We start from the raw sequence: 27,074 nt of genomic DNA on the forward strand, positions 1-27,074 counted from the left end.
GAGCTGGCTCAGACGCTCCCTGAGCCTCTCTGCCAGGCTGTCTCCTTCTCCTGTGCCCTTAAACCACGTCTGTCTTTCCCTGGTTTATGTAACACACCGCACTAACCGATGTGTTTTTCCCTCAAGCCACCGGCTGGAAGCTCCCTCCGGGTCCTGCCAGCTGGTGCAGGGGGCAGCGGCAGCCCCGGGGCTCTGCAGGCGACGCTCCCGGCGTGGGCACCGCGACAAACCCCGGGCCCGGCTGCCTCCTCCCCTCCCACGGCTCCGCTCGTCCCTCGGGAGCCGGGCCAGGCTCCAGACGCGGTTCCTGGAAGGCAGCGCTCCCAGGGGAGGCACGGGTGTGCCACAGCCAGGGACAGGCCGTGGCAGTGTCCCCAGCACCGTGCCCCAGCCACTGCAGCCTCCCCCCGACCCGCACCAGCTGTGCCACACGAACGGCATCAAGGATACAAGGAGGAAAATCATCATTCATTCCTTGTAACCAGCCCAAACCGATCTCCCTCGCAGCTCCCTGGAACAGCCCCGTCCTGCTGGGGATGGCAGTGGTGTGGATCCAGCCCTGGATCCGGGATCCAGCCCAGTGCTGCTGCCCTGGGCACAGGGAGGACACGGGGACAGCAGCACGCCCTTTGTCCCTCTGTCAGTGCAGGGACACGGGGACAGCAGCACCCCCTTTGTCCCTCTGTCAGTGCAGGGACACGGGGACAGCAGCACCCCCTTTGTCCCTCCGTCAGTGCAGGGACACGGGGACAGCAGCACCCCCTTTGTCCCTCCGTCAGTGCAGGGACACGGGGACAGCCCCGAGGGATGCGGCTGGGGGAGCTCAGCTGAGCCCTTGCTGCTGCCACGGCTGTGCTCAGCCAGTCTCAGCTCCCGGGGCTGGGAGGGTCACAGGAAGGGTCACAGCAATGGTCACAGGGAGGGTCACAGGCACAGTCACGGCAATGGTCACAGCAATGGTCACAGCGATTGTCACAGCAATGGCCACAGGGAGGGTCACAGCAGTGGTCACAGCAATGGTCACAGGCGGGGTCACAGCAATTGTCACAGCAATGGTCACAGGCGGGGTCACAGCGATGGTCACAGGCGGGGTCACAGCGATGGTCACAGGCAGGGTCACAGGCAGGGTCACAGCGATGGTCACAGCAATGGTCACAGGCAGGTCAGTGAGGGTCCTGCAGCCTCTTGTGCTGCCACTTCCCAAGAACTTCTCATCACTGCAGGTAAAGGTGTCCCTGATGGGTCAGCTGCCACCTCCCACACCTCCAGCTGTCACAGCCACCCCGGGGTGCCTGCCACCCCCACGAAGCCTCTTCTGCTCCAGAGGGGAGCGTTTGCCCCTGTGGCTGCTCCCCGTCCTCTCCGGGACGCCTCAAGCCACAACCACTGGAATGCAGCCAACAGGAGAAGGGAAGGGAGATGCTCGGAGCCAAACTGCAGGGCTGGGAACCAGGCGTGGCTTTCACAGCAAAAAGCCACAGACAGGAGCAGAGTGACAGGCGCTGGGCACCCTGGGGAGGGGACAGTGGGCATCAGGAATCTGCTGGGGCCGAGGGGAAAGGTGAGACAAAGAGGGAAGGTGAGACAACAGAACTGCTTCAGGGCAGGTCACTGGGCCCCTCGGGGACAGCTGAGTGTGAGGGGACGCCCAGAGTCAGAGAGGAGGCAGCAGTGTCCCGGGCACCGCTGCCCCCAGCCCCCGGAGCTGCCCCCAGCCCTCGCTGGTGATGCAGACACCATCCCCTCACCACCCTCAAGCCCCAGCAGCTCCAAGGACAGGCTGCTGGGCTCCGTGTCACTGGGAACAGCCCACACCCTGGCCAGGGAATGCTATTTATACCCAGGGAGCAGCTGGCAGCTCCTGCCTCGCTCTCAGCCCCCAGCCCCGAGCAGGGCCTTGGCCCCAGGGTGCCCATACGGCCCTGGGGTGCCCACACGGCCCCGGGGTGCCCACACGGCCCCGGGCCCTCCTGGTGCCAAGGCGAGGTCCCAGTGCCCGCTAGGAGTGGGAACAATCCATCCCCCGGGCAGAGAGAGGCTGGTGCTGCTCCACAATCCGAGCTGCAGTAAGAGAAGGACGCGGACGGGAGGGTTTGGTTCGTTCTGGGGTATCTGGCAAACACTGCTGTGCTGGAACTGGGGCTGGACCCCACCCCAGGGCAAGGCTGGGGGGCTGCGGGTGGTGCTGAGGGAGCTGCAGGAACTCCTGCGCTCAGTGGGTAACAAACCTCCGGCTCAGCACCTCCGGGCTGCGAGGGACCCTCGAACCCCTCCTGGCCCTCCGAAATCCCGCGGGTATTGATGGGCGCAGTCAGCTCAGGCAGCGCAGCCAGGGCCACCCCCGTCCCTCCCTGCCCGTGTCCCCGTCCCTGCCGCGGCTCCAGGCACCACCGCGTGTCCCGGCGCTGCGGGAAGGAGGGAGGATCCCGGGAGAGGCGAGGAGCAGCCCTGCCCATCGATCACAGTCCGGCCCGAGCCCTCACGCTCCCCGGGAGCTGCCGCTCGGGGCTGTTCCGTGGCACCGGCTCTGCGCGGTGACAGCCAGCCCTGGGCTCCGCCGCGGTCAGGGAGCGCCTTCCCTCCCCGGAGCACTAAATCCAGGAGCTTTTAGAGCAGCAGAGCAGATGGAGATCTTGGGCTGAGTGAGGACAGGCCCCAGGACTCGGGAGATGGCTCAGGAATACCCACGGGAGCGAGGGAGAGTCCTTGAGGGCAGGACACAGCCGGGATTTTCAGCTCTGGTCCGGCTCCTCCGGGCGCTCCCACGGCAGGGAAACGCCCGGCCGGGCACGGCGCGTCCCTCCCGAGCCTCCCCTGCTCCCACCGCTCGGGACGGCTCCTCCGGGGTGCGAGGAGGCGGCGGGGGGGATGCACAACGAAATGCGCTGCATTTTACAGCCCGGAAAAGGGCGACAGCGTGTCCTGACACGGCCTTTCCCGCATCGCCGCCTGCACGGGAGCGCCGGGGCCGCCTGCGAGCGGAGCTGCCCGCGGCGCTGGGACCCGCGGCGTCCCACAGCATCATCACCGCGCGGCGCCGCTTCATCAGCGCCGCCGTCGGATTAATTAGCAGCGGATGTGTCAGAGGCAGCGCCGGGCCCGCGCCGGCTGCGGGAGCACGTGGCGGCAGGAGACCCGGATTAAAAACGCGAGAGACGGGGAGCGCTGGGAGAGCCCCGAGCGAGGGGGGCTCAGCCCCGGCCTGGGCACGGGAAACCACAGCGACGTCGGGCACAAATCGCTCTGCCTGCACCCCCGAGCGGAGCGGACGGGGGTTTGTACATCCCCCCTCCCCAGCCCGGAGCCCAGCAGGGCAGGGAGCAGCAGCACCCCCGAGGATGCTGGATCCTGGATCCCCTGGGGGCTCGGGCAGCAGCTCCAACGCGAATTCCCCGAGCAGGGGCCGGCGCTGGGCACCAGGGGAGGGTCCCGGCTGCCAAAAGCCACCCGAGGCTCCCCAGGGAGCTGCTCCAAGGGCTCCAAGCAGCCCTCGGGCTGGCACGGGAGGAGGAGAGCGGGGAGACGCGGGGCCAGACAGTGCAGGCGCAGGGCCGGGGAACATCCCGGCTCGGGGAGGACAAGGATGGGCCGGATCCCCGCGTGGGCAGGGGGAGCACAGGGACGGGCCGGGGCACTGCAGGCAGCTGGACACCGCCCCGGGCACGGAGTCAAGGCCGACAGACCGTTCCGGTCACAGGCGTGAGTCACTGGCTGTGACAGCGTCCCTCAAATGCCACTCGGGAGCCCTTGCTGGCACAGCATCGGTTCCTCGCCCCGAGGCACGGCCCGGGCATCCCGGCCGGCACAGCCGGGGTGGGGCTCCCTCAGCCCCCCCCTCGCTCCGGAGAGCCCCACCGGAACCGGCCGAGGCCACACGGAACCGGCAATTCCAGAGCAAACCTTGCTTTTCGCAGCCTCTCCAAGGTGCTGCTTCCCCAGGCGGCTCCAGCGGCACGGAGACTCCCCCCGGGGGTCTGGGAGCTGCTGGAAGCACCGGCCTGCCCCCCTTTCTGCCTTCTCAGAAGCTTTCACAGCCTTTCCCCGGGCTCCTCCTCCTGCGATTTTCCCAACTGCTGTCAAACGCCACCTTGGCAGCTGCTGCCTCCATCCCTCCTGTCCATCCCGGCGGATTACAGAGGGGCTGGGAATCTCAGCCTGCCCCGAGGATCCTGCTCTGGCTGGGGATCCCGTGAGGGGGCACAGAGGGGAATCACAACCCATCTCCCACCCGAGGGTCCCCGGGACAGCCCGCGGCTGAGCACGGAGCGGAGGAAGACTCCGTCTTCCCAAGCTGATTAAAAACACATGCAGCATCAAACTAATTATGCTGACTAATTAGCATTCGTGGAGCAGAGCGGGCACAGGAGGGGGCACGCGGGGAGGAGTGGGCGGTGCAGCGGTCAGAGCCCACCCTGCGCTGCCCAGGACCGGGGCAGCACATCTGGGGGGTCCCCAGGCGCCCGCTCCCCTCCCTGCCAGGTGCCAAACCGCACAGCGCCGCTGAAACGAGCTCAGGGGTCGCCTGCAGCACAGCGGAGCGCTGCTCGTGCTGCCGAGGTCCGGTGCAAGGGCGAGAGGCCCCAGGGCAGCCCCAGTGACGGTGCCCACCCCTGCTCGCACCAGCCTTCCCTCTCCAGCCCCTCATGCCCGGGCACCGGGCGGTTCCATGACCGCTGGACTGGCGATGGGTTGTGCTCCACGACTGGCAGCGCTCCCGGCTCCCTCCTGCTCCCTCCCCAGGGCCCCATATGTCGGTGCCATCAATATTCATCAGCTCTGTGGAAGCATCCAGGGCTGGGAGAGGAGCCCCGGGGGATCTCGGTGATCCCGGGCTCGGCTCAGAGGCAGCGGGATGCTGTCCCAAGGGACCGGGATGCTGTCCTGCCCCACCTCGGGGCCTTCAGGCACGAGCAAGAACCACATCAAACTAATCGGATCCCAGTTTAGTGCAAACAAAGAGGAGGCAGGTGACATTTACCTAGCGGAGTAATTGATATCCGAGTAATTTGTTGGAGTAACCTCATTACACGCCAGCTGGATTTCCACACCCGCCCAATCCCGCTCATTACAAACAAGGTTTGTGTGTTAATCAGAGCACTTTGATCACGGTGCTGCCCACCATCCCTCCGGCAAGTTACAAAGCCGCCGGATTTATCTCAGACTCTAAACGCTCCCAAGAATCGCTGGGTATTTTATCAGCGGGCAATGCCGCTCCTCAGGAAAACACCGGGCATTTGTCCCTCGAGGGATGATGGCACCGGGGCAGAGCCGGCTCCTGGCACCGCCTCTCCTCCCTTGCCGCGGGCTCTCCCTCCATCCCCGGCCCGGCTGATCGCCTCCTCCTCCTCCCCAGCGCAGTCAGGAGCTGCTCCCTCGCCAGAAAGCGGCTCCAGTCACAACACGAGCCGGGAGCCGCTGGCAGAGCCTCCCACGCCGGGAGAGCCGCACGGCCCCGGCTCGGGGCTCTCCCGGGAGCTCCGGGGGCACAAAACCACCGAGAGCTCCCGGGCTGCACGCTGGAGCTGCGGGCAGCGAGCGCCGGGGCTCCGCGGGCACGGCCGCAGCGTGCCAAGAAAAGCAGGGAAAAGCGTGTTCCTAAGGAAACGTCCTGCACCGAGCCCCCGAGGTGGGAACCGACCCAGGAATTAATCACGGGCTGCTTGCAGAGCCTCGCTTCGTGTTTTTAAAGCCGATCGGGCTGCCGGGATGGGGGCGAGGCTCTCGCAGCGTGTCGCCACGGAAGGATGCAGCTGATGCGGGACCCCACAAGAGCGGCCGTGGGACCCCACAGAGCATCCGTGGGACCCCACAGGAGCGGCCACCCCCGGCACCTCCGTTCTGCCCCCTCCTCCTCCAGCCCCGGGGTCTCACTGCCGGCTCCGCTCAGCAGCGACGGCTCCTTGGCTACCAAAATTCCACCCAGTAGCCCAAGAGGGGACGGGAGCACCTCCCATGTCCCCTCCCTCGGGGGGACACAGCCCCACAACAGGAGGGATCTGCTGCCCCACGGATTTGCTGCCTTGCTTTGGGCAGAGCCCTGCACAAGCTGCTCCATCACCCTAATGACACAGCTCATAATCATCTCATTTGCTATTAATTTGCTCGTCAAGAGAAATTCCACTCATTTGCTTCTAATTAATGGGGCCTTAAAACAAAGCCGGGGGGGGGGCTGGCGGGTGAGAGGATCAGGAAGAACCAACCAACACCAACACCGGGAAGAGCACTTGGGGTGGAGAACTATTTATAGGACAAAAGGGAAGGGAGAAATCAAAATAAAAAGCTCAAAAAAAAGAGAACAAAACAAGCCTGCAGGGGAGCCAGGACGTTCCCCAGCTCCCTCCCCACAGCCGGGCTCTGCCCAGGAGCCACCACGTCCAAGAGGCCTCAGCTGCCACGGGAGGGAGCGACACTAAAAATGCCCATTTAGAGCCAGAGCCGGGGCCCAAAGCTGGGGAATGCTCCGAGATCCAAGTGACACAGCCGCCCCAGCCAGCCCCACAAACACCAAAAGCGCCGGGAACGGGGGAAGGAGCCGGGCTCAGCTGCCTGGGGCCAGCTCCACACCCAGCCCACGGCTCAGACCTGCAGCTGGACCTGGTTTGGGGCATCAGGAGGGAAACAGCTCCTCCTAAACCCACCCCACCAAGCCAAGGGGAAGAGGAACGAGAACTGGGGGCAGGGAGAGGGGAAATCCCAATAAAACACTTCCCCAGCCCTGAGCAGGAGCGTCCCAAAATACAAACCCTGAGTCACCGGAGCTCAAACTGCACAGGCAGCACCTACACTGCCACAGGCTCCAGACACGGAGGTGGGAACTCATCCCAGCCAGCCTCAGACACCTGTGATGGAGCTGCTCACCCAGACTGCCCCAGAACTCACACAACAAACAGATTTGCACCCTCGAGCATCTCCTCTCCCTTCTCCCCGGACCACAGAGGAACGAGGCAGGGATCCTCCTTCCTGATCTCCAGGCATCCAAATAAAACACAGGGAGCAGAGCCAGAGAACCTGCAGCAGAACCATCCAGCACCCGGGAGTCAGGAAACCCAACCCCAAACCAATTCGGCCCCAGCTGGACACCAGGAGCCATCACTGGGCAGCCACATCCCTGCTCCAGCCCCACAGCTCATTCCCCAGCAGCACTGGGGGTCACCAAGCCCTGAGACACCTCCAGAGACTCCCAACCAGTCCCAGATGGAAATGGTGGAGAGAAAAAAAAACCCATGGAGATAACTGGAGGATTTACAGCCAGTCAGCAAGAAGTATTTTCCTCTGATTCCCAACAACTTTACACACAGAAAAGCCAATTTTCAGCAGAGAGTTAAAAAAGACAAGCCCTGTATGAGTTCATTTGGAAGGACTCTCAAGCTCCAGTCTCTCTTAAGAGGTTTCAAGCATTACAAAGCGGTTTTCCCTTCCCAGGGTTCTAACCCAATTAGATAAAGACCAAGTTAATCAGTTATTGTGTCCAAAGAAGCACAAGCAGACACCAAACACAGAGATTAGTCCCTTCCTTTAAGCACCCGCGCGTTTGGGCAGCTGGGAGAGCATCCCACGGCTCGGGAAAAGCCCAGACCCAGGAGCACAGAGCCCCTGGCTGCAGCAGAGCTGTCCTCACACTGCAGCACCAAGCTCCTCCTGAACCCTCCCCGGGTGACTTCAGCCAGAGTCAGCTGAGTTTACCCGGACTGGAACCAGAGGAGTTCAGAGCCTCACGCAGAGGGAAGCCAGGGCAGTGACTCAGAGCCATTTTTATGTTGGTTTGGGGTTTTTTCACCTGACTTTCCCTCACCCCGGGGCAGAGGCAGCTGAGGACAGCAGTGTCACCAGCCCTGGATCCCTCAGTGAGCACACGGACCTTCCATGGATCAAACACCCTGGTTCCAACAGGAACAGCCAGTGACACAGCCTGAACAGCCACAGCCTCACATTCCCATCAGAGCTGGGCTCAATTCCTCGAGTTTCCACCCAAATCACAGCTTTGGCTGCAGAGCCTCCCCCCACCTGGCCACCCCAATTCTCACATTGTCCAACACCAACCAGAAGCACAAAAAAAAAAAAAAAAATCACAGTAAATCAGGATTAAAACCACAGACATTAACCATGAGATTAAACCCAGACACTCACCAGGGCAGGAGAAGCCACAGTCCCACATGCTGAAGGTTCCTCTGCTCTGCCAGGGCCATCCCAGAGGAGCTGCTCCCCACAGAGCCTCCTCCAGCAGAGCTGAGCCAGACCAGGGGCCCCATTCAGCACACCTGGGCTCAATCTGCAGGGCTGCAGAAATTGGGACGACCCTGGGGCCTCCCAGCACAGGCCAAAGCAATCAGAAAACCCAGGTGGAATTCCCTGGTGCTCTGCCCGTGAGGTGCAGGAAGGAGCTGTCCCCTGCCCACCGTCACTTGTGCCTGAATTTGTGACAGGCTTTAGGGGACTGTCCCCATGGCCAGTGGCTCAGGACATGGCTGTGTGTCCACGCAGGGAGGGGACAGAGCTGTCCCCGTGTCCCCTGCCACAGCCAGCACCAGGCTCCCAAAGCTCCCGCTGCCCCTGGCCTGGCAGCAGCCCCGGGATCGAAGGAGCAGCTTCCACTGCGCATTTCCCCTGCCACTCTCTGCGCACCCAGACAAACCCTGGTGTCAAAGAGCTCCGAGGCTTCTCGGGAGAGGCAGCTCCTGCACGGGGTCTGGCAGCTGCAGCTGCTGCAGCTTTGGCTTTTTAAACCCAGCAGCAGAGGCGTTTCAGGGCCTGTGCCCCTGTCCAGCACTGCCAGGAGCAGCCCCAGACCTGCCCAGTGGGCCCCAGGGGAGCAGGGTTTGTCACCTCCTCCCTTCTCCCACCCGAGTGCAGGAGGGACAGCTCAGCCCCCAACACAGCAGAGGCACAGCGGGCTGGGTTTTGTCCTCCCCACCCAGAGCACCTCCAAGACAGAGACAAGAACAACAGTTGTACAACAATTTTATGCAAAATTGAGGTTAAAACAGCCCACATGAGCCTGACCTGACCCCCCCTCCCCTGCGCAGTGGAAATGCCCCAACATCCCTGTAAGTTACCCCCATAGCTGCCCAAGGGCTCCAGTGAGGTGTTGCAAATGCGAGCCTTGGCTTACACCAACATTTTAACGGCAATGAAAATGAACCCTGAGCAATTCAGTGCAAGGATTCCCCCTGAGCAGTGGCTGGTGCTGCGCTGTGGGACACAGCCTGGCACAGCTGTCCCTCAGGGTGGCACTGGGCTCCTGCACCCAGCAGGACTCGGCCTCGGGGCAGGACAGGACCCAGCGAAGAGGAGCTCTGCGCTTTCTTCTGGCACCAGGCTAATCCTCCGGTTCAGCCTCCTTTTTGCTGCTGGGAACAAAAATGAGAAAGTAGGAAGTAGTTTAAAAAAAAGAGTAGAAGCCAACAGGCACAAACAACTGGCACTTTGTGAGCTTGAACTCCTGCACCTCAGGGGACCTGCCACAGATTTACCTTGAAGTGACACCCACCTTATGTAAGAGCAGGGGACTCTGACCCTCCCCAAGACCTGGGGGTCAAAACCAGCTCCCTGCAGGTATTTCTGCTCACCCTCAGGTTACACCTGTGGGCGTTAGGGCTTTGCTTATGGCCAGCGCTAAAAAAAGACCAAATCCCCTCTGCCCTTCCCCAGCTCAGGACACGGCGCTGTCAGGAGCAACGTGCGAGGCAGCGTGGCCACACGGAGCAGAAATGACCCTCTGCAGGCAGCACGCGTCCTCCCCTCCCCACCGAGCTCACCTTGCTACCCTGCCTGTACCTTTAATGCGTTTACTGCAGCTCATGCCGCCAGCAGACCCCGCTCTGCCCACGCACCCACCTCTCTGGGCTGGCAGGGACGGCCCCAGGCACCTCCAGCGGAGCACAGGGCAGCTTCCGAAGGTACTCCCTGGACCTAATGTCAGCCTGGAACCGAGGAGGAAGAGGAGGGAGCACGGGCTGAGCAGCCTGGCTGCTGCCTCCTCTGTTATCCCAGCGTGCACCCTGCTGCCAGCACATCCCACCAGGAACACTGGATGGCTCAGCCAGGCACAGCCTGGGGCAAGGAGAGCACCAAGCACAGCCCAGGGCCTGTTAGCAAGCGTTGCTGGCCATTCACTGGCTGTCCTTGCCCCCACCCTGAGGAGTTTGCTCAGCCCTCCAATGCTGCACACCAGCAGCAGACCCTTGATGCCGTCACCAGCACATCCCGGGCTCTCAGACAACTTTGAGGACTGGCAGCTGGATTCTTCCAGCCCTTCAAAGTTTTTTGCTCTTTGAGCAACTTCTCTCCCAAACGCACTGAGTGCTGTGCCCACCTCAAAGGCAGAGTGTCTCTCCCCACTTGCAAAGCAGGATGTGACCTTCCCAGCTGGAAAAGCTTCACAGTGTCTGGTGACTCAGAATCTGGGTTAACACATCCCCAGGGACTGTCCTTGAAGCATTTGCTGCTCTCCACCCCGAGGAGCCTCTCCTGCAGCCCCCAGGCCCCTCAGCCCCAGCCCTGGGTGACGGCTGTGCCTGCTGCTGGAACCTGCTCCACAACTGCAGAGCCTCCTGCCAGCTGAGGAGGAGAGAGTTACATAAGGGGTGGTTTGTTTGGGAGATTTTTTTCCCTTCTCTCTATAATTGGACAGTTTCATAACCGAACTGACAAATAACTTTGATCACTCGTCAGGATAAGCGATTACGTGATGGATTTTATAACCAGGGAAGGAGGCTGCTCGATAGTCCCCACGGGGAGACCAAGGAGCAGCAGGCACAGCTACCAGCTACTTTTCTAGGGAAGAAAAACCCCGACCACGTTCTGCTGAGAACATCAGCCTGATGAGGTGGCGGCCCCCAGGCAGGGCTCACTCCTAACACAGCACTGGAGTCAGCTTAAGGCAGTGATTAACCACAGACTAATCAATAAGGTGGATCACTGTCCTGCAATAATCCTCACAGATCTGGGCTATTTTCAGAGGGGATGAGCTCTGGCTGTGGAAATGTTGCTTGGCCTGTTACCTGAGGGGCCAGGGTGGTCCCTGTGCACAGCAGGCTCAGTCCCTGTGCACCCAGAGGGAGCTGGAATCCCAGGACAGCAGCGACTGATGTGCAGCCCCAGAGGAGCGGCTGATGCCTTGTCTCACTCTTCTGAGGGCAAGAGTTCCGTGTTCCACAGAGGGTGACCTGCAGGCCTGCCCTCCCTGCTGGGCTGGCTGCCCCCAGGCCGTGCCAGCAGCCCCTCCTGAGCCAGCCCAAACCCGCTGGGCACGGGGCCAGGGGCAGCTGAGGGAAGCAACAAGTGAGCAGGAGCTTGGTGAGCAGCCAGGCAGGAACCCGACCCAGCGAGAGCAGAGCAGCTCCTGCTGCAATCCCTAGGAGCAGGAGAGTGGCACCAGCTCCTGCTGTGCACAGGGATCCCGGGAAGGAGGAGAGTGGCACCAGCTCCTGCTGTGCACAGGGATCCCAGGAAGGAGCAGGAGAGTGGCACCAGCTCCTGCTGTGCACAGGGATCCCGGGAAGGAGCAAGAGAGTGGGCAAGCACCAGGGAGGAGCTGACCTCCGGCAGGAGGCAAGGGCAGCTCCCTGAGCAGGGCTTGGGGCTGTTCCAGGGCACTCAGGGTGAGTGCTGTGCTGATGATCCTGGCACAGCAGCTCCTGCCCACCCCAACTCCTGCCTGGGAGCTCTGAGGACAGCTCTGGCAGGACCTCAGCAGCGAGCACAGCTCTCCTGGCTGGGCCTGGCACTGGGAGCAAGGACAGGGGGATGTAAACACTGATTGCAGGTGACAAGGGAAGTTCATCCCTCTGCTTCCTCCAAGAGATCTCACTTCTCCCACCTGCACCACGGCCCGTTCCTTGGCAGCACAAGCACACTGTGGGCTGAATGCAAATGGAACCCTTCCTGATCCCTGCCTGGATAACGCTGCATTCCCGGGAAGCACCACATCCCCTAAGGCTCCCACAGCAGCTGCACTGCACATGCTGCCCTCACGCAAACCTCAGGAGCCGTGGGCAGCTGAGCTCCCACAGACCATTTCATTCCCAGGGCTGCCAGAACTTCCACACCAGGACCTGATGCTCCACAGGTCCTTCCTGACACTGGGAAATCTGTAAGCACTTCTCCTACCGGGTCTGCAATTTCTGGAGACATACCAGGGCAAAAAGGCCACCCATGGCAGGATTCTCCACAGCCTCCTGCTTCCTAACTCCAGCTGCAGGTGCTCAAGAGCTGAGGCTTTCAGCTCTGCCTGTGCCAAGAGCTGTGGCAGTCACCACAGAGGAAGCACAGCAGGGACAGGGCCCTTGGAAAGGGTCAAGTGTCCTCATCTCCTGCCATCCCTCTAGAGTAAACCCACTCCCCTGTTGGACTTTTCATCTCTCTGCAAGAAAAGTGATAATGATCCACTCCATCACTCCAAGAAAAAGGTCACAGGGAACTGGAAGAGCCTCCGAACATGAGCAAATCCTGGAGATTGCTGGAAGTGCAATGAGGGTGATGAAAAGCTCCAAGACACCTTTTTGTTTCCAAAGGGAACGCTTCTCCCTTCCCTCTGAACACGCAGAGCTGCAGAGCTGGCTCGGAGCTCTGCAGAGGCATCTGTGCCCGGCTGGAGCAGGTTACGTAAGGAGCTCCAGCAGCCTGCTCCGCTCTGGCAGGTACTGGGGCCCAGACTGGAAACTGCAGCCCTACTACGGACACCTGCAGGATGTTTCGCTCCAAGGAGTTCGGATTTTGGGGTAGTTTATAAGTAGAACACTGCAGCTCTGGAGCAGCGCCCAGCGGGGTCACCCAGCGCTGCCCTGGGGGCTGCTCAGGCGGGCACACCCCTGACCCCACCAGCCTGGCACGGCTGCGATGCCAATGGGCTGGCCCAGGGCAGTGCTGGGGACAGGGACACCCGGGCAGGCCCTGGGGTCACTCCTGGCTCTGTGGAGCGACCTCGGGGAGAAGGGAAACACTTGCCAGGCCGCAAGTCCCAGAGGCTCTGGGCTTCTCCAGAGCCTTTCCCCGAGTTCTGCCGCGATTTAAAACCAGCCGGGGCTGAGCCTCGGCGGCAGCTGCAGCTCGGTGACAGTGATGCAGTGCTGTCACCTGCTGGCTGGCGGCTCCGCGCGGAGTGCGGCAGCAGGGAAAGGCCCCGAGGAGCAGCACTGCGGGCTGTGCTGGGCTCCAGGCGCCGGGAAAACCGCGTTCCCAGCTCCCGGGGATTGACACCGGCATGGCAGCAGCTGCCCGCAGGGGCTGGGAATGCTGCCGGGCACTGCGTCAGGAGAACGGGCCTGGAGGGATCGGCGAGCACCAGCGTGGGCACAGCCCAGCAGGAGGGTGTGCACAGCAGGGCAGGGGCAAACTGAGGCTCGGGAACAGCCCAGGGCCTGGCACATGCTGCTGTGTGCCCGTGAACAGCCCAGACCTGGCACACGCTGCTGTGTGCCTGTGAACAGCCCAGACCTGGCACACGCTGCTGTGTGCCTGTGAACAGCCCCAGGTGTGGCACACTCTGCTGTGTGCCCATGAATACCCCAGGCCTGGCACACTCTGCTGTGTGCCCGTGAACAGCCCAGACATGGCACACGTTGCTGTGTGCCTGTGAACAGCCCCAGGTGTGGCACACGCTGCTGTGTGCCCATGAACAGCCCCAGGCCTGGCACACTCTGCTGTGTGCCCGTGAACACCCCAGACATGGCACATGTTGCTGTGTGCCCATGAACACCCCACACCTGGCACACTCTGCTGTGTGCCCATGAACACCCCACACCTGGCACACTCTGCTGTGTGCCCGTGAACACCCCAGGCCTGGCACACTCTGCTGTATGCCCGTGAACAGCCCAGACCTGGCACACTCTGCTGTGTGCCCATGAACACCCCACACCTGGCACACTCTGCTGTGTACCCATGAACACCCCACACCTGGCACACGCAGGCGCCGTACCCGTGAACACCCCACACCTGGCACACGCAGGCGCCGTACCCGTGAACACCCCACACCTGGCACACTCTGCTGTGTGCCCATGAACACCCCAGACATGGCACACTCTGCTGTGTTACTGTGTGCCCATGAACACCCCAGGCCTGGCACACGCAGGCGCCGTACCTGCCGGATGGGCTCCGGGACGCGGAAGCGGCAGCAGGCCCTGACGAGGCGCACGGCCGTGTCCAGGCTCACCCGGTGGCCCACGGACACGTAGAGGGGCTTGGAGCTGTTGTTGTAGCTCCGCAGCACCTGGCGGTGAGAAAGGAGAGATCGGGCACTGAGCACGCTCATCCGAACGCACCCGGAGCGGCATTAGGAGGCGGCCAGAGCCTTCGCGTGGGGTGGTGGCTCTGTGTTTGCAGCTCCCAGCCTCCTTCCCGAACACCCTCTCCAGCCCAGAGTGTCCTCCAGGGACTGTCGGTCCCCCGTGGCCCTTCCCCAGGTGCCTGAGGCCGCTCTGGGATGCGGGGAGCTGTGCCAGTGCGGGCTGACAGCACACACAGGAAGTGTCTCACAGATGCTTGTTCTGTTCTGCTCTGAGCAAACGTTCCCAGACTGATCCCGGGAAGCTGCCAGGGAGCTGGCACCTCTCCCAGCCTGTAGCTCACAATCCAGGGCGCTGGAGCACCTCAGGTGCCACAGCCGTGAACGCTCCCGGCACCTGAGCTGCCAACTCCCCACAGCCACCTGAGCTGTCAGGAAGGGGCCAGCAGCGTCCCTGGTCACCTGTTCACACCTGCCCTCCTGCACGGCATCGCTGCGACAGCCCCCGGGCAGGGACAAGCGGCCAGGTGCCAGCTTACCATGCCCAGGACCTTCCCCGAGGCGCCTGTCAGCGGGAACGCCTCTCCTGAGCTCTGCAGGGAACGAACCTAGGGGGAAACACATCGGCACATAACTGCACGTGGCCGTCCAAATTCCCTCGGGATATCAGAAGGAAACAAATGCCAGGCTGGCCGAACCTGCTCCCTGTGCAGCTCGTCCCTGACCACGCCATCCACCTGCAGGAGGTTCTTGGCCACGCCGACGCACGGCAGGTCCGTCAGCACTCCCAGGTGACAGGCGGTGCCAAACCCTGCCGACAAGGAGCCACCGCCGCTGCAGGACACCGCCCAACAGGAATGCCAAGGAGCAGCACAGCGGGCAGGAGAGCAGGGCTCTCCAGGAACAGCCTACCTCTGGGATGGAGCAGGCCGTTCCCATCTACCAGAAGCACCTGAAAAAGCCAAAGCAGCAATGTTATTTCCCAGGCATTGAGAGCACTCCAAGGAGCAAGCAGGGATGCTGGCTCTGGGGGAAGGAGATATCTCTCTTGGTTCCTCAGTTCTCCCTGTAAGGTTCTCTCAGCCCGTGCCTGACCCTAAAGCAGCAGCAGCAGGGAGTAGCAGTGCCCTGCACACACCACGGGAGGCCTGGCTGCCCCCAGCTCCACATCCCTGTCCCTCAGGAATGGGAATGGAGGCTCCAACACAGCTCTGAGCGTGCCCTCCCGCCCCACCAGCTCAGGCTCTGGAGGGAGAACAGCTTTCCCAGGATTCTGCAGCCAGGACAAGGAAACACACCACACCTGAGGCTGGAGCTGGGGCTCCTCCTGCTGAAGTCTCTGGACAGCTTCCACCAGGACCGGCACCTCTCGAAAGGCCAAGAATCCGGCCACGTACGGGGCACTGACGGCCACCATGCGGCAATCCTGGTACAGCACCTGGGGCAGGCACACACAGCACCCCGGGGTGCTGCCAGAGAGCCCCAGACGCTCCTCCTCTGCTTCGTGCCCTCTGCCCATCCCTTTTAAACCCGGGTACAGCTCAAAGGAAGCGGCAGTGATTCCTGCCTTGCCCTGCAGATCACAGCAGGACTTGAGATTCAGTTCATTAAAATCCCAGCAGACAGCATCAAACTCTATTCCTCTGCTTGTTAGAGCTTTTACAGCTAAAGATAATTTCTTAAAATAATTTTTGAAAGCTAGGAAAGAGACCAAACATCTTTATTAGTTCAAGTAAAATGACTGTGAGAGCCATGGAGGGTTTGGAAGGGCTTTCTTGTGTCACAGCCCATATTATCAGCACTGCCAGCACCTCCCTCTGCCCACGGGCACCAGCACCCCGAGCAGGCACTGCAGCTCCTCTGGACCGCGGCTGAGCTCCCAGCCACCCCACAAACCTCCTGCAACTGGGGGCTGTTTGCATCACACCTCCCCAAACTTCTATCTAAATCCTTACACCTATGTTTTCCTGCTTGTTTTTTTTTTGGGGGGGGGGAACACACAATTGCAAGGTTTGCTGAACGCACACAGAATTACAGAATGGTTTGGTTGGGAGTGACCTCAAAGCCCACCCATCCACACCCCTGCCATGGCAGGGACACTTCCCACCGTCCCAGGCTGCTCCCCCATGTCCCGCACTGCCAGGGATGCAGGGGCAGCCACAGCTGCTCTGGGCACCCTGTGCCAGGGCTGCCCACCTCACTGGGGAGAATTTCACCCCAGTATCCCACCCAAGGCTGCCCCAGAGCCCGGCACGGGCGCTCCCCCGGTACCTCCAGAGCCGGGTAGCTGAGCACGACCAGGGAGGCGCAGGCACGGCTCTCGTCGCCCTTGATGTAGGATAAGTCCACGCCTCCCACTCTCTCCAGGCCGGTGAAGCGGGGATCCTTCTGCCACTCCTCGGTGTCCTCCTCCACCACGCTGGCCCTCAGCCGGGCCTGCTCCCTGCGAGGCGGCCGCGGTCACAGCGGGAGCCGCTTCCCCGAGCCCCGCTCGCTCCCGGGGAGCCCCAGACCCAACCGGGGGTGCAGCACCGGGGGCTCTTCCCGGCCGTGCCCGTGCCTTGCGGGGACGCGGTGCCGGGGAGCCCCGAGCGCGGCCGGTCCCAGCCCGAGCCCTCGGTACCGCTCCCAGCGGTGGAGCCGGGCGGGCCCCGCGCAGTTCCCGCAGCCCGTCCCCACCCGAGCCCCCGGTGCCGTTCCCAGCCCGAGCCCCCGCAGCCCGTCCCAGCAGCCCGAGCCCCCGCAGCCCGTCCCAGCAGCCCGAGCCCCCGCAGCCCGTCCCCCCGGTACCGTTCCCAGCGGCGGCGCTGCGCCGGGGACGCGGCCATGGCGGCGCCGGGCCCGCCCGTCCCGCAGCGCCGCCGTCCCCGGAACGAGCGGCCGGGAGCGGCCGTTCCGGGCCGGCGGCAGCGATCCCGGTACCGGTCCCTCCCGACTCGGTACCGGCCGCGGAAGGAGCCGGGAGCAGCCGTTCCGGGCCGGCGGCAGCGATCCCGGTACCGATCCCTCCCGACCCGGTACGGGTACCGGCCGCGGAAGGAGCCGGGAATGGCCGTTCCGGGCCGGCGGCAGCGATCCCGGTACCGGTCCTTCCCAACACCGATCCCTGCACTGACCCCTCCCGACCCGGTACCGGTACCGGCCGCGGAAGCTGAACAAGTTTATTGGGAAGGGGAAGGGGGAGCGGCCCGGGACAGGGTGCAGGGCAGCGAAGGAGCCCCGTGCTGACAAACCCGTGCCAGCAGAAAGGCAGACTGAAAAACATAAACCCCGTCCCGGCACCAGGGCACCATGGTTTGTAAAAAAAGAAAGTCCTTCATGTTCCTCCAGTGGCTCTGGGGCTGTGATAATCCAGGGTTCACACGGAGCTGCTGGGTCTATGTCACCTTCCTCTTCTATGGCCAGCTCTCCTCTTCACAGCAGGTGTAAAAACAACAACCCCAAACCCAAAGAACAATCAACAAACCCCAAAGAAATGCCCAAAGGTCGGGAAGCACAGGTAGCGTAGCAGGGTCCTGTCCTAACTGTCCCTGTGCTCCCGCTTGAAGACAGCGGCCGCTTTCCAGGTACCAGTGGCATGAGACAGAAAAATCTCATCTGGGAACGTGTCGTCCAGCTCCAGAGCTAATTCAGAGTCTTTGGCATGAAGGTAAGGCGAGAGTGATTCCTTCAAGCTGGAAGGCAGAGCACAACAGTGTTAACAGCTGGGGTACGGGAAACCATGAGTGCTACAATATGAGTGCACTGCACCACCTCAATATATGCTCAAATAAAATACTCAATATCCACAATTTAACAGGTGTAGGTGTAGTGAGAAGGGTTAAACAGCCATTTAAAGGCACAGAGCCCAGCAAGGGGAGGCTGCAGAGCTGAGCTCTGGGGCAGAGCTGAGTGTGCCCATCCCTGAAGGCTGAGCTTGATGTTCATGGAGGCTTTTTCCAACCTTAGTGAGTTTGTGATTCTGTTATTAATTATTTTATCCAAGTGCCCGCAGAAGTGCTTGTTTGTGCCCTGAACAAACTGCACAAACTGGTCAAACACAGCCCCTGCAGTGTTCTAGCAGTGTCCCCAGAGAGTCTGTGTGAGAGGGCACTGCCAGGAGTGTGGACATTGCTGCTGCTGCTGGCGGGGCCGTGTCCCCCTTGGCATGTGCCAAGGGAACTGCTCCCATCGTGTGCCTGCTCAGGGGCAGAGAAGCTTCAGTTAACAGCAGCTGTGGTGGGTTTGGGTGTGGGACTCCTACCTCCAAGTGGGTCTGAATTCCTCCACAGCTTGGACACGTCTCAGCTTCAGGATGATCATTTCATGGAGCTCCTGCAGGAAGGTTTCCAGCCTGGAGTGGACCAGGAAGGTGTGCAGGAGCTTGGCAAGCTCTGGGGTGAGCTCTTCTTTGTAGTCTGGACTGACATCTGCAAAAGGATCCTAAAAATGCAGCGAGGGGAGAAAAAAGCCAGACACACATTTGAGCAGCTGCAGGCAGAGCAGGGCAGGGCAGAGGAGGTCACACAGGTGCTGGGGGTTCCGTACCCTGCCGAGGCGCAGCAGCTGCTCAGATTTGTGGGCACACAGGAGCTGCCACAGGGCCATGCTGTGTCTGAGCTGGCACCGCCTGAGGGCCTGGAAGAGAAGGACATCTGTGGATGTGAGGGATGTCCTTGGAGCCTGTCCCCAGCCTGCCCTGCCCAGAGAAAGCTCAGCACAGAGCTCATCCAGCCCATCAGCCTGGGTGGAGCCCATCTGCCCTCAATAATCCGGTTTTTGATATCACGACAGGCAGTGGGAAAGAGAGGGCTCTGCCACACAGGCTGGGTTTAGCATGAGCCAGGGCAGATTTGATCCTGTGAGGATCTGAGCTTTGCCCTCGGGACTCACCTGCAACACGTGGGGATTTGTCTGATCCCCCATCTGCAGAACCTGCTCAACGTATTCCGTCAGCAGCATCTCAGAGTTCTCACCAGCCATGGCCAGGAAGCCCAGGGTGATCTCAATGAGGGACAGAGCATCACACACATCACTGTAGGACTGCAGCTCCCCACTGATCATGGTCATCAAAGAACTGGGCAGAGCACTCTGAAAACCATGAAGTCACAGTTAATGTTATTTTAGGGCCATTTTTTTTTCTGTTCAAGTTGCTCAAGTCATGGATGACAACAGAGCCCAAGATTTAGGAAACTGAAATGCTGAACCATCTCCCTTTCCTTAGGAAGTCCTGACTGACAGCACAAGGCCAGATTGCACGTAGCCAAGGCACACTGAGAAGTCAGCAGGCAAGCCTTTGGATGGACAAGGCAAGGGAAAACAGAAAACCCTTGGAAAAGCAGGGATTTCATGCCTGCCCTGCTTCCTGCAGTGCAGAAACCCACCTGCTCCACCTTGTTCCTGACATCACTGAAGAGCTGCTCGTAGTTGCGGTCATGCCTGTACACCAGGGTGGGGATTCCCTGTCAGGACACAAAGCCATGGCTGTGAAGCTCTGGAACGCTGCTCCCAGTGCCCTCCTGGCTGCACAGCCCCTGCCGTCCTACCGTCAGCGTGATCAGAGGCTTCCCCTGCAGGAACTTGCTGATCACTTGCTGCTGGATCCTCTCCAGATCGAAGTCCTGCAAGGTCTCCCCTCCCTTCTCCATGCTGTACTGGCAGTTGGACAGGATCAGAGGGATCAGGTCCCTCTCCAGCTCGTAACTGATCACGTGCAGGTCGGCCACTTCCGAGGGGCTGATCAGGTACCTGCAGGGAGCAAAGGGCCTCTGTGGAGCAGGGAAAGCTGACTGAGAGGGAGCAGGAAACGCAGCAGAGCCCCAGGAGGGGAAGGGCAGCACACCTGTCATCCTCCTTGATGTGCCTGTTGACGGAGTGCACAAAGTCGTTGTGCAGCCCGATGAGGTAACTGGCCAGGGCTGTGGAGCACAGCCCCAGCCCCTGCCGCCGCGGCAGCAGCACCTCCAGCCTGCTGTCCAGGCTCAGCTCCGCGTCACAGTAGCCTTTGGGCAGCTTGATTTCCCCTGAAATACAGACAGGAGTGCTTGAGGAGGCCCAGAGCCAGCCCAGGCTGAGCCAGGGCAGGAGCAGGTACCGAGCCTGCGAAAAGCCACGCTCTCGGCGTCAGGGACAAGCACGAAAGGGAACGAGTACACGTGAGAATACTACAACAGGGAAACAAGTTCTTCCCCTTGTACCTAGTTTCTTAAAATTCAGTGGCCAAGCTCATTTTTGAGGATATGCCTCAGCATCAGTGATGGGAGGAACCTGAACTCAGAACAAGGAGCAGGGCTGGGAAGGGAGCTGCTCACCATTGGTGTCCAGGGAGCTTCTCAGCTTGTTCCAGACAGACAGAAACACATTCACCCTCCTCTCTAGCAGGTCTCTCATCACATCTGAGAAACAACAGAAAGATAAATCCATGAAATGCCTTTTCCTGGTGAAACTCTCCAATACAGGGATCTTCAGAGCACACCACTGAACTCCAACTGCTCAAGAGACTAAACAGACACCAAACACCTTTCTAAAGGTATCAAATGGAGTCATTTGCTAGGTTTGTTATTTTTCCATTATTCTGCTCCTGGCCCAGGCCACAAGGGTGGATTGGTCCTTGATCTGATTCTGCATGACCTTTATGTACTTTTCCATAAGTACTTAAAAACAATAAAAACTTAAAATCAGTAACTGTACTTAAATACAACTGAAGGAGTTGCCACAAACATCATGAAAGGAAGGGAAGGATGTTTATTCCACTCTTTAGGCAAGCCCTGCTCTAGGGCTGAGTTTAAAATGCCACCAGAACCACTGCTGCACTGCACAGAGCTCCCACTCCTCATAAAAAAAAAATCTCCTGTACTTCATTCCCTTTAAAGTCATCTGGTAACTTTTCCAACCCTATCCAGGTCTCCATTAAGGTGAGAGTTAAAAGGAAAAGGTGAGTTCTCCCCTTTGCTTTCAACTGGACAATCCAGCACTTTGTGTCATTAATTACAATTTTGGCAGAGTCTCCTCACCTGAGTGGGGTTCCCTGAGGAATTCCCTGATGGAGCAGTGTTTGACCTCTGCTGTGTTCTGGAACTGCCTCACCAAATCTCTCTGCAGAGCCAGAATCTCTGGTAGGAATTTCACCAGCCTCAGCTCAGTTTCCTGGAAGAGGAAAGGGAACCCGTGGGTAAGGCTGTGCTTGGACAAACCAGCTGGGAATACCTTTATGGAATTACTTCTTAAATGTTTAAAAGACAACAACATCTTCCATGTGCATTCTAAAGATCACAGCAAGTACTGAGAATAAAGAAACTGGATAATCCAAACACGGTTTAGTCCTGGGCAGTGCCGGGCTCTCATCCCTGTGCCACGCCCACCTTCTGCAGGAACTTCCAGAGGAGAGGGACGGCGTCCTTGGCGTTCTTCTGCTGCACAACGTGGCCCAGGTTCTCCACTGAAACCCTCCTGCGGCAGCTCCACATCTTGGAGTGGTGGATGTGGCTGTCCCCAGGCAGCTGGGACAGGAATGCAGCTGGGTCCCCATACACTATTTTCACTATGGGGTTGGAAGAGATTCTCTCATCCTCTTGTATCTGTCGGTTTAACTTCAGAAGCTTTTTATCCAAATCCTGCATTAAAAAAAAAAAAATTAAAAAAATTGGATATAGTGAAATACCTTCAATTGAGCTAAGCCATTTCTGCTTTTCCAGCTGTACAAATTCATCCCACAACAACTCCAGTCTCTGACTCCCATTTCCCCAGGTAGAATAAAGGTGGCTTTGGATGGTTTGGCTTTAGGAATAGCCAGGTGAAAAGTGCAGCAGAGATATTACAGGACATCAGATTTCCAGGGGGTTTTGAAGTACTCAGCTACTGACTCGTACAGCAGACTTCTCACCTTCAATTCAGGAACAATAATTGCGTTTGCAACAATATCTTCCCATTTGTTTCTCTTCTCCTTGGTGGAGAGAACATCATCAAACTGCACCAGCCCTGAAACAGGAATATTCCACCTCTTACATCTGCAGTATTTCAGTGAAAAGAAAGCACAGATTCACAGGTCCTGGAAGTTAACTGAGTATCTTGGTCCAGCTGGAGAGTGACACCCAAACACCACACAGTGATCCAGGACTCCAGGAGCTTCAGCCAGTGATTCGTGTGAATGATGGGGACATTTATACAACTCCTTCATAACCCCAGAAACATTGAACAGATTGTCCAAGGTCAGACCATGATCAGCGACAGACTGAAGCTTGGAATACTGACTGGTGCTGTCCCACACTCCAGATTTGGGGTATTTACACAAAAATGCCTCTGTGACTCCAGATCCACCATGAACCCCACTGTGCCATCCCTCTTCTCCTAGAGAACTTGTGGGAGTCACTGAGAGGCAGCACGGAACAGGGACTGCACCAGCACGAGCTGCTGTGCTGGGAGAGCAGCCCTGCTCGGGAGCTGCAAGCTCTGCCCATCTGTCACGAGGTTATTTTGTCAATAATTCATTTTCAGAGCTGTTGACTGCACCAAACCTCGCAAACCCCATGTACTCGCTGAAAGAAGCAAACGGCCAAAAATTCCTCCCTCCCTACATAAGAAACAAGCTTCAAACTCTGTTTTCCTCTCCAGCTCAGCTGCTGCTGTTGGAGGGGGTTTTCAGCAGTGGCTGTATGGTCCCAGCGCTTCAAACACAGCCCCAGGTGTGATAGGGCAGAGCTGGCTTTTCTTACACTGGCCTGGCTGCTGCTGGGGGGCCTGCAGGAGGCTGCTGAGCACCAGATGCACGATGTTCACAGTGTCATCCACACTCTTCCCCAAAATCCTGGTCAGCTGTGCCAAGTCCTCCTGAACGTGCTCCTGCAGGAAGCTCAGCACGTCGTTCACTGTCGGCTTGATCATCCTTCCCAGGGACTAAAGACAACAAAGGCAGGAGCTGAGCACAGCCAGAAACGTCCAGGGAAGCACAAGGCACACAGAGCTCGGTCCTGCCAGGCACCCCCACCTGTGGGATTCCTGCCACCCGGGCCCACCAAGGCAGGGCTGGGTGGATGTGCAGGAATTAACCAAAAACCCTCCCAGGCAAGGAGGGAGGGAAACTGGGAATCCTGACAGACTGCCCTGGTCACTTGGCAAAATGGTGAAAAGGACCAGCAGCATACAGACGTTTCCCTACACTTCGTGTGAGCACTTGGAAGCATTTTTGGAAGGTACCTGAGGGTCTCTGGAGGCTCCCAGCAGCATTGACAGGTGAGTGAGCAGACGGAGCAGCACGAAGACCACGGGGGACATGCCCCGGTCCGACAGTCCCAGTGTTCTCCTGTGCTGAACACCTCCAAGAATGTGGCCAGTTTGAGTTCTGTCTTCATGATCACTGCAGCAAAGCGCATATATGGTTTTATTTTTGCCTTGACAAAAACCACACGAGACATCTCTGATACCCAGCACCGCCTTTTTGACCTGTAATGTCTTTGAACACCATAAAAGCTGCCAATTCAAAGTGCCACAGGGGAGTGAAGGCTTCCAGTCAGCTTTGTGCACAGAAAAGCAAATTCCTCTGGTTTTGCTGCCTGATTACTCTTGCTTGGGCATCCCTCCCTTACACCTTCCAGAGAGCAGCACGCAGTGGTTGAAGGCACCACTGGCAGGTCCTACACGGTTCAGCACTGCAGAGGCATGGAAGCAGAGCTCACCTGGCCACCTGGAAGCCCTGCAGGGGTTTGTGGTTGATGCCTCCGATGGGGGCGCAGCAGTCGGGACAGCGGCTCACTTCCATGGGGAACCCACACTGGGAAAAGCAACAGGAGAACACTCAATTCCAGAGCAACAGCTTCTCCAGCAGGGAGAGGGAACGAAACAAAAATCCAGGCTGGAAGTGGTTAACTCAAACCCTGCTACAAACCAGGCCTCTGCCTGATGGTTCCCAGTCTGTGGTACAAATGCTAGGGGTATTCTAAATTTTACATTGCAATGACAAAATGATCAAGAATATCGAGTTTAGAAGTGGAACTCTGCGCATTAGAACATTAAAACCACTAAACAAAACAAACTGAAAACTTTGTCTGCTTAAGTACCCAGCAGTCCCAAATTCTTACCTCTCCCACAGTGCAGGGGTGGCCATTGGGACATGCTGTGAAGAGAAAAACAAACAGGACAGTGTTCTAAGACAGATTTATAGAGCCCCTGTTATTCCCTTTCCTTGGGACCATCATCCTGGAGCAAGAAATATGCTTCAAGATCTAATCAAAAGCCCTGACTGGCCCAAAGGACTGACAGGCCCATGCAGGAAGCCAAGGAATTTTTCAGCGCTGCTCCTCCTTGAGAAACAAGGAACCAAAGCCTCACAGATCCTGCTGCTGAGGGCAGGAATGCTCCCACCCCCCATTCCCAGCTGCAGGAAGGTCCAGCTGTGGGAAGCAGAGACAAAGGTGGCAGAGTTCTCCTCTCACACCCTGTTTGTGTGCCTTTGTGCCCCCTCAAGCTCCATGAACAGCACTGGAAGTCCTTTGGTGCATCACCCACACAAACTGTCACTGCAAATCCAGATTTACCACGGATAGCTCGTGCTGAGGAGTGTTTGTCCTCACATTTGGAACAGTTTCATTCTCCAAACCCAAGGAATTCCTTGCCCAGCCTGGCAGCAGCACTCACCGTACCAGCGCAGACCACGCGTTACCTCCCAGGTCCTGGCCTGGGCCGTCATGTCCTCGGGCATTGTGGGCAGAAACGAGCGCTGAGGAGGGAGAGGGAAAAACAGTCCCAAATGGATCTGTGAACCAGCTCTGTGCTGTGGCAGTCACCCACCAGTGCTCTGTTCACACTGGGGACATCTCAGAGCAGAGGTCAGGCAGGTGACGCAGATTTTCAAATTTACCTTTGAAAAGCCACTGTTGGAACTCTCAGTATCGTTAAGACTTGCACGTGCACTCTGCAGACACCCTGCACTGCACTGCTGATGCACCCTGGTGCATACCAGCACGTTCCCTTGCACCCTGGGTAGCCAGGAGCAGCAGCTCCCTGCCCCTGACTGAGGGGCCAGTGCTGTCTGAGCAGAGCCCAGCACAGTGTGAGCTGCCAGCTGCTCTGTGCCTTGCTCACCCAAACACCAGCAATATATTCAGTACATTCACACTGCTCAGGATGGAGAGCTGCCTCGGAGGGATACCAGAGCCTGGTGCTGTGCTAATTAACCCCAACAGCACTAAAATCACCACCCCCGCTGTTTCACAGCTCCGAGAGCGTCGGAGCGTTGCTGGAAGGGTCCAGCAGAGGATCCAGCAGGCACGGGCAAGAAGCAGGGATGTGCTCTGTGTGCTCACCTGCATGCAGTGTGGCTGGAAGGCCAGGTTCCTGAGGGGCTGCAGGACGGGGCTGTGCCCGCAGAGCAGCGCAGCAGCCGCGTGCACGGCCATCTCCGCCAGGGCTCCGAGCTGGCCGCGGCCCCACGGCCGCACCGCCAGGCCGGGCACGGCGTTCCTCACCAGGGCAACTGCCAGCAGCTGCAGCTCGGGGGAATTCAGCACTTGGGAGCTCCGGATGAACTCGGTCATCGCCTCTGTTTGCTGAAAGCACAGATGTCAAAGAGCTAAAGCCATCAGGATGCTGCCCACCCCAGGGGAGAGCACTGGCAGCTGCTTCTCACACTGCGTTATCCCGCTCCAAAAGCCTTCCCAGCCTGCTCAGCTCGGGCATTGCCCTGGCTGGGGCACAGGAGCAAAAGCTCCTCCAACCCCTGATTCAGACCCCCTTCATCCTTCCCCAGGAAGCAGGTTTGTCACAAGCTGCCAGAGGGGAGGGTCCCACCTGCTGCTTGGGATGAAGGCTGGGATCCCCGGCGCCGTACAGGGCAGTGACCTCTCGGAAGATGGCCAGGAGCAGGTAGGCAGATTCCAGAGCTGGGGGGCTGCTGGAGGCCTGGGGAAGAACCAAGGATGTGGCAGGGGACAGGCCAGAGCTGCCCCAGCTACAGGGATGGGATGTGCAGGTGGGAAGGTAAAGAAACTTGAGCACAGGTCCCAGTGGGAGCAGACACCGCCCACAGGGACACCGGAGCCACCCAAAGCCCAGCACTGGGCTGTACCTCGGCCTGGAGCAGCCCCTGGGCCGTGCCCTCCATCATGGCCCGTCCCACGGCGTCGCGCAGCGCCCGGTACCGCTCCCCGCACACCAGGAACCGGTCCAGGTGGTTGGACTGGCTGTGCTGCACCTGCCACGGGAACGGCCATGCACAGCGTTGGGGACGATGACCCAGCTGGAGGAGGCAGGATCTCCTCCTCCTCCCAAGCACCAGGGCATTCCAGCCTCCCCAGAGCAACAGCAGCAGCAGCCATGGCCACCCACGGGTGCTGCCCCGACAAGCCACCTCCCAGCCTCTGCCTCTCTGCCCCGTCCCCCAAGAACCACACAATGGTTCTTCACACCCCAAAGCAAAGTGAAGGCAAAGAGGAGACCACAACCACCACCAGGAGATGCCTCTTCTCTACCTGTTGCAGAATTTCTGCCGGGAACACCCAGCTGAACCGTGGCTCTGTGATCAGCTTCTGAGCAAACTCCAGCCCGTGCTGGCTGGCAATCCTCCGGACCAGGTACACGCGGTGCCAGTCGTTCCTGGCAAGGCTGCAGAACTCCTCCACGGTCTTCAGGTAACGCTGCTTCTCATCCCCCTGCTCTGGCTCTGGAGGGAAAAAAAGGGGTTAAAACAAAGAGGCAAAAGCACATTCCACCTGGTAAAGCTTCTCTGTCTGCCCCAGCTGTAGCACTAAGTCCCTTTGTTAGTACTGTGTAATTACACAGAAGAACTTCAGAGCCCTCCCCTCCTCAGGTGTTGTCTGGAGCATTTCCTCAGCCAGATTTCAGACAATGATTCATTTCTTTGACAGGGAAGATATAAACTCGT

At 59.4% G+C, this 27,074-nt stretch overlaps 3 protein-coding genes across 9 annotated transcripts in view; all 3 read right to left on the bottom strand.

Moving 5' to 3' along the window:
- Nucleotides 1-329: 329 nt before the first annotated feature.
- Nucleotides 330-8,211, bottom strand: LOC120760834 (zinc finger protein 512B-like). 3 transcript variants are annotated; one of them, XR_005703482.2, is made up of 2 exons: nt 8,128-8,211; nt 330-1,540 (listed from the first exon to the last, which is right to left on the bottom strand). XR_005703482.2 is itself a non-coding variant. In XM_040081485.2 (2 exons), exons 1-2 carry the CDS (start codon nt 8,184-8,186, stop codon nt 857-859), a joined length of 420 nt encoding a protein of 139 aa, XP_039937419.1. In that variant the 5' UTR covers nt 8,187-8,199; the 3' UTR covers nt 330-856. The 3 variants fall into 3 exon arrangements, 1 of the variants encoding a protein (XP_039937419.1); XR_005703481.2 differs by having other exon boundaries at nt 330-1,511; nt 8,128-8,196; XM_040081485.2 differs by having other exon boundaries at nt 330-1,217; nt 8,128-8,199.
- A 789-nt stretch (nt 8,212-9,000) lies between these two features.
- Nucleotides 9,001-17,068, bottom strand: ENDOV (endonuclease V). 5 transcript variants are annotated; one of them, XM_040081483.1, is made up of 10 exons: nt 17,012-17,068; nt 16,493-16,664; nt 15,525-15,659; nt 15,134-15,173; nt 14,920-15,032; nt 14,761-14,829; nt 14,078-14,206; nt 9,835-9,920; nt 9,488-9,579; nt 9,001-9,347 (listed from the first exon to the last, which is right to left on the bottom strand). In XM_040081483.1, the coding sequence occupies exons 1-9, from the start codon at nt 17,047-17,049 to the stop codon at nt 9,489-9,491; spliced, it is 873 nt and encodes a 290-aa protein (XP_039937417.1). In that variant the 5' UTR covers nt 17,050-17,068; the 3' UTR covers nt 9,001-9,347; nt 9,488. The 5 variants fall into 5 exon arrangements, with proteins under 5 accessions (XP_039937417.1, XP_039937413.1, XP_039937416.1 ...); XM_040081479.1 differs by having other exon boundaries at nt 9,001-9,344; nt 17,012-17,066; XM_040081482.1 differs by lacking the exon at nt 9,488-9,579 and having other exon boundaries at nt 9,001-9,344; nt 17,012-17,066.
- A 299-nt stretch (nt 17,069-17,367) lies between these two features.
- RNF213 (ring finger protein 213) overlaps nt 17,368-27,074 on the bottom strand; it is a 42,585-nt gene continuing 32,878 nt past the window's right edge. Inside the window, 20 exon segments of the mRNA XM_040081487.2 lie at nt 17,368-17,895; nt 18,465-18,643; nt 18,749-18,838; nt 19,094-19,291; nt 19,585-19,662; nt 19,747-19,948; nt 20,043-20,223; nt 20,512-20,595; nt 21,214-21,346; nt 21,562-21,813; nt 22,083-22,177; nt 22,912-23,092; nt 23,393-23,552; nt 23,872-23,966; nt 24,274-24,308; nt 24,830-24,911; nt 25,498-25,740; nt 25,982-26,092; nt 26,259-26,384; nt 26,662-26,852. Of these exon segments, the coding sequence (XP_039937421.1) occupies nt 17,742-17,895; nt 18,465-18,643; nt 18,749-18,838; nt 19,094-19,291; nt 19,585-19,662; nt 19,747-19,948; nt 20,043-20,223; nt 20,512-20,595; nt 21,214-21,346; nt 21,562-21,813; nt 22,083-22,177; nt 22,912-23,092; nt 23,393-23,552; nt 23,872-23,966; nt 24,274-24,308; nt 24,830-24,911; nt 25,498-25,740; nt 25,982-26,092; nt 26,259-26,384; nt 26,662-26,852 (2,870 nt within the window). The 3' untranslated portion in view covers nt 17,368-17,741.

Source organism: Hirundo rustica, chromosome 18 (assembly GCF_015227805.2).
Source record: "Hirundo rustica isolate bHirRus1 chromosome 18, bHirRus1.pri.v3, whole genome shotgun sequence".
NCBI classification, from domain to species: Eukaryota; Metazoa; Chordata; class Aves; order Passeriformes; family Hirundinidae; genus Hirundo; species Hirundo rustica.

Excerpts from the sequence above, each read along its gene's own strand:
- ENDOV (XM_040081483.1), bottom strand. The coding sequence starts at position 17,049 with ATGGCCGCGTCCCCGGCGCAGCGCCGCCGCTGGGAACG. Across the intron at positions 14,207-14,760 it reads CGGGGAAGGTCCTGGGCATG|GTGCTGCGGAGCTACAACAA; the intron begins GTAAGCTGGCAC and ends TCTCACCGCCAG. Across the intron at positions 9,580-9,834 it reads GTCCCTGCCAGCCCAGAGAG|GTGTAACCTGAGGGTGAGCA; the intron begins GTGGGTGCGTGG and ends TAACGCCCACAG.
- LOC120760834 (XM_040081485.2), bottom strand. The coding sequence starts at position 8,186 with ATGGCCCTGGCAGAGCAGAGGAACCTTCAGCATGTGGGACTGTGGCTT. Across the intron at positions 1,218-8,127 it reads CTGTGGCTTCTCCTGCCCTG|TGATGAGAAGTTCTTGGGAA; the intron begins GTGAGTGTCTGG and ends CTTTACCTGCAG.